A 10,622-nucleotide genomic window follows, 5' to 3' on the forward strand; every position below is an offset into this window, starting at 1 on the left:
TCTTTTTTTTTTTTTTTTTTGTAGTATTTGGGCCTTCAAGGGTCGGCCCAATATCACCGATTTTTGTCTTTCATGCTTATTTAAGCAAGCCTATCTAATGAGTTTAATTTGAACAAATACCCCTATTGTTTACATAAATTACAAAAAATAAATAAACATTATTAATTTTTAATTAGGTAAATAACCTAGGATCGCTGTCAAAATGTTTTAAGAAATATACATGGATTTTAACAAATAATATGCTATTTATATACTACATTACCCAATGATATGTTCTTTAATTATAAATACAGCACAATTCTGTAGAACACGAAATTTATTTTGTTTAAGGCATGTAAGTTTTTTTTTTCTTTTTTATTTGAATTTTCTCACTGGAATTATTCCTAAATAATGTTTATAATAATTTGGAAATGTAGCAAAAAAACCATAATAACTAACACTTATAAATCCAAAAATGTTAAAAATAAAGTAAAATCATTAATAAAGAAAGAAAAGTATGTTAGAACAACTGGGATATCTCGCATAAAATATTTAAATCAAACTCATGAAGACTTGTTAAAGTCTTAAAGATCAGGGTATTCTTCTTTTTTTTTTATTGTAAAATTTGCAAGTTTAATTTAGTTTCATGAATTTTAGGTAAGATCACATTTTTGTGAATATGATTAATTTATCAAACGCAATTATTGTGTTGCCAAATTTTAGATGGTTTGGTGAACAAAGAAAAAAAAAATTGGTCATTGTTTGCATTGATGGACACCCAAATAAATTATCTGTCAATCTGTGGTCGATGAAAACGAACAGGTCTATTATCATTTTTCACTAACTTAGTCCTAACAAAGAGTTTGTCACTTGTGGTGAGGACGAATAACGAAAACATAAAAACCACAATTCCCCTTGACCAACCATAAACAATACAACAATTTTCTGGTCAGTAGCAATAATGGTATACGTACGTAGACAAGTTTACCGGTCCACATATTACGAAACAAAGCTTATACCATCAGAGAAGACTCCTCGAGTATCCAAAAGAGAAGCAAACGAAACAATTGAATTAGGTTCACGTGTCGTATTAGTGGGACTTTGTTACTTTATTCATAATGCAAAGTCGTAGAACCTTCAATACCAGGCCTGTTCAATACTAGCGTACGTACGTGAACATTTAACACGTGCACCTTCTAGTAAATATGAAGTCAATTTTGTCAACAGAAAAAAAGAAAGTCAATTGTACAAATAATTGGTTTGGTCTCGTCTCGGTTTGATTTGTTTAGGTTTGGAAAAACTCTTACCAATTCAAGTAATTAACAATTACTTTTTTTAGAAAAAATGGTTTTCAAAATTTTATTTTCTTACTTTGGTTCTCTTTGGTTTGGTATGTGGCGAAAAAAATATTAACTATAGAGATGACTTTGGAAAAAGAAATGTCGAGAGATGTAAAACTCTTTTCAAAATAAAATGTTGAAAGAAAAAATAAGTTGTTTGGTTTGAAACCAAAGTGACCCTAAACCTAATGGTATGAGAAACGCATTACTGTAAAATTAAAATCAAAGTCCTAAGATCTATTCACATTTACATTAATTATATGCTTAATTTTTATAATATTTATTTTGTAAAGCTGGATTCTTCATATCCATTGATCAAGTTAGCTAGATTCCCACCAACTCTAGTTTACGCTCTCTAAGATCATCGTGCTATATTAACATACACTACTAAAGAAAAAGCAAGCGAAGAATTGACGGAATTATCGACAGTTTTTAATCTATAGATGATTACAGTCGAAAAACCAACGAATTATTAAGATTACTATATATTGTATGTAAATGTTTTAGAACCAGTAAATTTGATTGGTTGAAAACTATTTATTCTCTTTTTTTTATATTTTAGGAAAAGGTAAAAATAAAATTTCACTGTTTAGTTATGTATTTTCGCATATTCCTACCATGTTGCTGATTAATAATTACACTAGTTGGTGGGAATTAGAATTTAGAACGAGGTTTAGGTCCTATTAAAAAAGGTAATAAAAAAGTCGCCAATCATATTTGAAAACAAAGTTAATTTTCAAACGTTAATCAAGAGTGAAGAGAGATGAAAAGAAATGTAGAAAGAATCAATTCAACATGCTTAGGTAAAACAATGTTAGATAGTGCCACTTGGGGTTTCACCAACTTTGCCATATTAAACCTTTACAAATATATGAATTTAAAAAGGTTTCAACAACCCCATCGATAAATATTTTTACGGCCAACGATCGCTTGTTGATTGTTATATTATGTTATATATTAAACCAATATTAGTTTTTGTATACCATGAATATGTGTGTTTCTTTCTTCAAAACGAAGAAAAACAAACCAGAATTATATATATTTATTAGAAGCTGGGCATCACTTTTGAAACCTGAGGTCACACCTATCTTTAACTTTAACTAAGAGAAGAAACAAATATGACACAAGTATTACATAATCGTAGCATATTGGAGCTGTTGTTACTTGTTAAGTTGTTGTGGTCCTTTTTATATCCTGGCATTCTAATAATTTATTATACATAAACTATTTTGGTATATTTAGTACATGATCTTTTTGTTAGTATCATAATTTCTGGGTATAATTTAGTACATAAACTTTTGTTAGAATCACATGAAAATATCTTTTTATCTCTCTCTCATTAATAAGGGACGTACAATTGGTAAATGGCTTAATCAACTGGTAAAGAAGTAGGGTGTGCAATCAATATACATTTCTATTAGAGTTAGGGATAAAGATAATCTATAATCCTAGGATAATCTACATCCACCAATATGTCTCACTAAATTTTTTGCATGTCTATGTGTTTTCATATGAGAAAACACTAAATTAGATAAATAAATACCTACAGATATGTCTCTCCAGTTCTTTGTGTGTCTATGGTTGTTCGGGTTGGGCCGGTGTCCTAAGTTTCCTTCGTTGGTTTCTGAAGCTTGTATTCTAGCTTTATAAGGAAACACCCTTTTATGTTTTTAAGCCACACATTTATGAATTTTGTTGTTAGAGCGATTATTAGCTATGCCAAAACTAAAGTGATTAGTGCATAAAGATGAAGATATTAAGGATATTATTCATAGTCTTATGTGTATAATTATTTTTGTTCATCATTGAATTGACAAAGTTCGATCCATAACCAATTCCTTCTATACAGGGTAACACGATTTAATAGAGTTGAACTCCGGTGGGATCGGTCGCAGAGGTGGTGTTGTAACCATTTGATTATGTGTATAATCTTTTAGTTCTAAAATACTCAAATCAAAAATATTGAAAGTTTGCATCCGCATCAGCATAAAACTAAATCTCCAAAATGAAAGATCACATCAGGTAATCCATGACTTACTATTTAAATAAATAATTAACTAATTTGAACTCTAATACAATGGTGTAAGTAACCATGATGCAGCTGTGAATAGATTTTGACGAGAGTTTTATGGTCGGATGGTGAATAGACGAATAAAATGAAGTTTTTTTTTAATTTTTATTAATCGTAATAAATTAATTAAAATTTAATTAACTGAATATATAAATCAAACTAACATAATTTAACTATTTCGCATTGACGGACGTAAATGCTCCGTCATTTTTATGAGGATGCAAACATGAAACTACTTTTAAAGTTTAAAATGTTAGTAAAATTATTTTGGTAGTTTAAAGTGTGAGTGAAATTCTTTCAAGGTTTAAAGTATTACTCAGTGACATTTTAAAAATAAAAATATGTTTTTTTCAATAATGGGCTTGTTCGTTTGGTTGACGCTGGCGGTTGCGTCTGCGGGTACCTTTTCAAGACGCTGCGTTTGCCGCAACGTCTTGACGCAGGTACCTGCGGCAAGCAAACGAACAAACATACCTGCATCTGTCATAGCCGCAGGTACCTGCGTCAACCAAACGAACAAATCCAATATTTATTTAAAATAATTAACTTATCAATTTATATTAAGTATTTTATATAATATCTTTAATTAAGTGGTTAACTGTCCATTTTGACACCTTAAATTCCAGCCAACATTGTACTATCCTGCATTGTATGTATAAGACTGTGAATAGGTATGATTATCTCTTGTCCACTCAATGATGTTCATAAAGAAAATCCATATGCTCTACTAATTATTTTATATGATTGAGATTCATATATCCAAATTGTATCCTAAGATAAAAGAAAATATAAAAACGTAAATATACCCAAATTTAGGAAGATAAATGAAATGGGCCATTGATGACAGAAAAAAAGAACGAAATGGACCATGGATGATCTATGCACCTATACTTTGTTTTCTTTCAAACTTTTAAAAATTTAGGGAAATTAGCAAAACTAAGAAAAAATAACAATTAAATATTTAACTATTTTAACCATAAAATTATTATACATACTATATAATCTACGATATATATAATTTTATCCTTTCATTCAACACTAACACGAATCCCTCTATCTCCTATCAATCATCACCGCCGCCGAACCACCGCCAGACTACTACTATCAGGTTATTTCTACCGGAAAACCGCAACTGAACCACCATCGCCACTATTTCTGGCAGGCGGACCACCGCCATCACCTCCAATCACCTACTCCGGCCACCGCCTTCAGTCGCTGGCCACCTCCTTTGGCCACTAGCCACCACTAATCCGTCACCACTAAAACTGTCATTTTAGTAATTATTTATTGACCAATTGTTACTCACCTAATTTTCTAATTTAGTTGGTTATTTTGTACATACCTTTTTTTTTATTTTGGTTATCACACAAATTCACCCACAATTTTTTATATCATAAACTAAATATCATTTGAAAAATCTATTTATAGTTTGTTGGGTTACTACGTATATTAAAATGTTTACTATATTAATTCTAAACTCATATGCCATGAATTTTATTATGTACTCATATACAAATGGCGAGATATAGAAACAAAAATGGGGATCAATAATTCCAAATGCGATAAAACTCGATCTTTATCTTCCTTCGACCAGAAGAAGAAAAAAAAAACTTAAGCAATAGATCACACACCACATGGTTGGTTGATACGAATCCACATATTCATCATACAAACGATATCTCTTAAAATATTCATTTACTTACTTTATTTAGTAATCTTGATTTAAAGGATAAAACTTTGGAACTGAAAATAGAAACTTGAAAACATAACAAAATCTCCAAGGAACGTTGGCATTTTGATTTTGTTACTACAAAGTCCAAAGCCGCCACATGTCATTTGCTAATCGCATTATTTTTAGTCAATGATCTTTACTCATAATTAGCAGCAACAAATCTTTATAGGCCTCCACTGGTTAACACGTACCAAGCAATTCACCATTTTTTTTTTCCCTAACAAAGCAAAAGCTTTTAACATATTCAAATTAAGAAAAGCAACTTTCTAATTATAAAAATAAAAACAAATAAAATGTGGTAGGTGAAGGATTTGACGGATTTACCCTCAAATACTTAGTATATAATCCTTATCTTGTCTACCATTATCTCTCAGCTTGCAAGTTCTCTCTCAGATATTGAACTACAAGCTTTGTACTGTACTCTTTTAAATACGCCGCCGTTTTATATATTTTTTCCTCTTTACCTACCATAAAACAAACTGTAATCATGCAAACCATTTCGCCTGTGTTCTCGTGCGATCTCAAATCCGTTATTCAACCGAATCTAACGGCTAAGAACGCGCGTTTCTCTCACGTACATGGAAAGCGCGTGTCTGTTCGTTGCGGTTACAGGTCTGAGTCGTTTAGCTTCCCTAACGGTGTTGGCTCGAGTCGAGCTGATTGGCAAAGCTCATGCGCCATCTTAGCCAGCAAAGTAGTCTCGGCTGAGAATTCAAGCTCCATCGCCGATCAAGTCGCCGTCGTTAACGGACACATTAACGGCTCCGTCGATCTAAGCATCGTTCCGTCGAAAAACGGGAAGCCTGGATTGGTTCAGCCGTTAACGATTACGGATCTGTCTCCGGCGCCGTCTCACGGATCTACTCTCCGTGTAGCGTATCAAGGAGTTCCCGGCGCGTATTCCGAAGCGGCCGCCGGAAAAGCTTACCCGAACTCTGAAGCTATCCCGTGTGATCAGTTCGACGTCGCGTTTCAGGCGGTGGAGCTTTGGATCGCCGATCGTGCTGTTCTACCTGTTGAGAACTCTCTCGGTGGTTCGATTCATAGAAATTACGATCTCCTCCTCCGTCACCGTCTCCACATTGTCGGAGAAGTTCAGATCCCGGTTCACCACTGTCTCCTCGCTCTCCCCGGAGTCCGCACGGATTGCATCACGAGAGTGATTTCTCATCCTCAAGCTCTGGCTCAGACGGAAGGATCGCTCAACAAACTCACCCCAAGAGCCGCGATCGAAGCGTTTCACGACACAGCCGCGGCGGCGGAATACATCGCGGCGAACGACCTCCACGACACGGCGGCTGTAGCGAGCGCAAGAGCGGCTGAGCTATACGGACTCAATATTCTCGCCGACGGGATCCAAGACGACGCAGGGAACGTCACGCGCTTCCTTATGCTGGCGCGTGACCCGATCATCCCCCGTACTGATCGTCCGTTCAAAACGAGCATCGTTTTCGCGGCTCAGGAACACAAAGGAACTAGCGTTCTCTTCAAAGTGCTTTCCGCGTTCGCGTTTCGAAACATCAGCCTCACGAAAATCGAGTCGCGGCCGCATCATAACTGCCCGGTCAGAGTCGTCGGCGACGAGAACGTCGGGACCTCGAAGCATTTCGAGTACACGTTCTACGTGGATTTTGAAGCGAGTATGGCGGAGGCGCGTGCGCAAAACGCGTTATCGGAGGTGCAGGAGTACACGTCATTCCTCAGGGTGCTGGGAAGTTACCCAATGGATATGACGCCATGGTCCACGTTACCACCACCTAGCCAAGACGTATGACAATATTCCTATGTATAATTTTATAATAACATTATGATAAAATTATCACAATTTATATATGTATACTTGGGGATTAAAATTAGAATTTGTAGAACTCGTTTTGAATGTGATAGTGGGAGAATAATATTAATTTTATTTCTCTCCTATAATATCACAAACCAAATATTTTGTGTGTTGTATATGTATCCTCTACTCTGTTGGAACAAGATCGGTTTGTAGTTTGGTTTCGAAGATTACAATTGAAGATATTTTCTTAAGCTAAGCTAGCACAGCTTCTTTTTTTAATTGACTTATTGTGTCTAGTATACATCGTTATTCATTAAGCACATACATATTAGAGAACCAAATGTGTAAAAAGAGTAAGTCAAGTACATTATAACAAATAACATACTAAGAAGTCTCGCAGTACAATATAACATTTCCAAGTCCAATACCATCATGCATTGATCATTTGATAATACTATACGTACATGTAAATCATCTCTCCCATTCTATTTCACCATCTTCCCAAAAAACATTGAGTGTCTTGATCATTACATTTATAAATGTAGTTGCTAATAAAAATGTAGCAGAATCAACTTAAAATAAGACAATTGTCATAAATACCACTAAAATATGTTTTTATTCCAAAAATACCATAATTTAGTTTTTTTTTCCAAAAATACCACTAAAATGTATTTTTTTTTTCCAAAAATACCACATAATTGAATTAAATTTCTAATACTAAAAACTAATTCCTAAATTCCAAATACTAAACTCTACCCCTAAAACTATACCCTAAAATTAAATGGTATTTTAGAAAAAAACTAAAATATGGTATTTTTAAAAAAAAAACCTTTTTAGTGGTATTTAAAGGAATTTGTCTTTAAATAATATTTGAAGCTATCTTCTTATAAAACACCCGTCCGCGTTAACCAACGAAACAAGAAAGACTTTCAGATTCTTTTAACATTTTTTAAGTGATAACAAGTCAATTAAAACAAGTTAATTAAAGTACAGAAGTAAAACATACCGTGTGAACACAGGTTCGATTTGATGTTTCTTGCTTTGAAACAAAAGGATAATCATCCATCTGGTCGTGTACTATGCCAACTTCCATGAATTTTCCCTTGATATTCAAAATCGCGATATGAATAAATCACAAGTAATGATTTGTTGTTTTTGGCACAGTTGTGTCCTATAATATCGTACATTTATAAAGAACGGCCACCATATACTAATTAAAAAAATGTTTAACTTGTTAATGCGAAGACAAAATTGCCTACTAAAAAGTAACCAATAATTAATTCAAAAGAGAGTAGTATAGTCTTGCCTTGATCATAAGCACAAAAATCACGATCACGAACATGACGGTTATCGAGATGATCTGAATCATGTCATGGCCCATTTTATTATACTCATAAACACTAATGATATATTTATTTGTAATGCAATTAAATTTATATTTCATGTGGGACAAATATTATGACGGTACAATTATGTCAATTGACCGTAAGGGGTTTGGTGGGAGAGAGAAGTGGTCGGGAAACATATCAGTCGAACCTCTCGTCTTGTATTTATTTTTGGGGTTTGATTAGAATTTTGTTTTTGTCTTTTGTTCTAAGTATAGTATTTAGGGTTGATACATTGTGTATATATATATATATAAATGTTAAGCTTGAATTATCATTTCTCAAACACAACTCGAACTTATAGGAAAAACAAAACTTGAATTATCATTTCTTATTCACAACTCGAACTTATATAAACAAAATGGAGGAATTAGTTTCTTAGTACTATATAATAAACAGCATTTTTTTGTCGTCTTTTTCAGTTATTACTTACTCGAAAAGTAAATGAAAAAGTTCCATCGTCATAATATTTGAAACCAACTTCATTAATGTTTAATCCTTCGTCATGATCACAGCAGACAAAGATGATTAAAACACTTCCATTATCATATTACTGATATTAATAATTAAAATAGGGTTGATTAAGAGAAATGGCGAAATCAGGAGTGGGGTGGTAGGTGGAAGAAAGAGAGATCGAGCACACTGTGGTAGTTGGTGAGTGTGGGGGAGCCTTGTACAGTACTTAGGATTTGCCGACTTCGTTAGACTCCGGTTAAGCTTTTTGTTGGTTTTGGGTCCGGTTTAAGTTACATATGTTCTTGATTAGTGATTGAACAATAACTTTATGTTATATAAATTATATTTGTGGTCCAAGAAAATGACATAAGTTGTAACGAAGTCTCGATTTGTTTTTATGTGTGTTTTAAGGGCAATCAACATTATGTGAAGACGACATCATAGAAACCTACCTCAATCAATTTTTAAGGAGTAGAATTTTCTCACTGTGAAACTAGTTTCAGTTGGCAACTTGAAATCAAAGGGATCGTTGAAGATATATTTGGCTTAAGTCTGTATTTCTCTTAAGATCTAGCTTATCTAACTACTGCATAAAATTATATACACGTAAATCATGTGATGAGCTATGATTTAACGTGAAATAGCTCGTTCCAAAAATAAAATGATAAAAATATATTCTCCTTATGGTCTTTGTGTTGTTGTTTTCAAACAGCATTTTCCACTCCACTTGAGAATTCTCGAACGTATTCATGATAGGTCATCTATGGCATATATATAATATGGGGATTGGCCAATTAATTAACCCAATCAGCTCAAGGTAAATATAATTAAAGAAAAGATTTACACATTCTAAAACACACTGATATTGAATTAATTGTGTATGTGTCTGTGTGTTTTTTAGATATTGAGCTCTCAAAGTAGTTGGCGACTTTTAACGTAAATACTGGACGTAATGTGTATCAGTGTAAAATGCATTTTAACAGAAGTTAAGTTTATCGACTTGAAACAGCCCAATGTTCTCTGAAGTAATGTTCGCCCATATAACTCAAAGACTTATCATCTTTAGTGCGAGCTAGGTTTATAAAAACCTGTCGGAATCTCAGCATTCCACTGTGGCATATCGTCGTTTCGCGGTCAATGAATTGATCTTGGGCAGTTTACTGTCACTTCATGTGGCCTATCTTTTTGGTGGTTCTCATTATCTATAGGGTCTTAAGACCTCTTTATCCTAGTTTCAATATTTATTGTACGTTTTTTTTCTCTATTGTAGTTGCTCGCAAGTTTGTTTTACCATTTGTTGTAGCTTGTTTCGGGTATTGTGCTTCTATTTAAGCAACACATTATGGCTTTTTTTCCTCCTGTATAAGTTAGTTGGTTGTATTATCCTCCTCTTAGAGAGGAGTACCAAGAACCTTGTAACTTAAGTTAATGGAGTGTATGTTTGACAAAAAAAAAAAAAAAACTCAAAATATGGACCAATGATAAAGTTCAAATTTCAATCTCTAGTCTCACATATACGATAAGTGATACTTCAAATAGATTCAACATTCTTCAAAATCTGTCCTCTTGATGCTTTTCTTTACATACAATTCCAAAATGTTTTGCGCATTCTATTGACAAGGTAACTTAAAAAAAACAATGGATTTATCCGCATCCATACATAAATTACTAGATGCATCTTTATCATTTAAAATTTAGGGAACCAAAACATAGTGGATAAATTATACAATGTGCAAGTTATTTTCACTCATTTTTTGAATTTCTCTCTAATTTTGGCTCTCAATTTTAAAATTAAGCACTCAAACTCTACTACCATTGTAATTCATTACCCCTTTTTTTTTTTCCTTTTTTTTGTTTTACACATTCCAACAAGGAAAAA

At 33.3% G+C, this 10,622-nt stretch overlaps 1 protein-coding gene across 1 annotated transcript; it reads left to right on the plus strand.

Annotated features, from left to right (window-relative positions):
• LOC104736273 (arogenate dehydratase 5, chloroplastic-like) lies at positions 5,474 to 7,158 on the plus strand. Its single transcript, XM_010456226.1, has one exon. The coding sequence runs from the start codon at positions 5,610 to 5,612 to the stop codon at positions 6,894 to 6,896; it is 1,287 nt and encodes a 428-aa protein (XP_010454528.1). The 5' UTR covers positions 5,474 to 5,609; the 3' UTR covers positions 6,897 to 7,158.

Source organism: Camelina sativa, chromosome 13 (assembly GCF_000633955.1).
Source record: "Camelina sativa cultivar DH55 chromosome 13, Cs, whole genome shotgun sequence".
NCBI classification, from domain to species: Eukaryota; Viridiplantae; Streptophyta; class Magnoliopsida; order Brassicales; family Brassicaceae; genus Camelina; species Camelina sativa.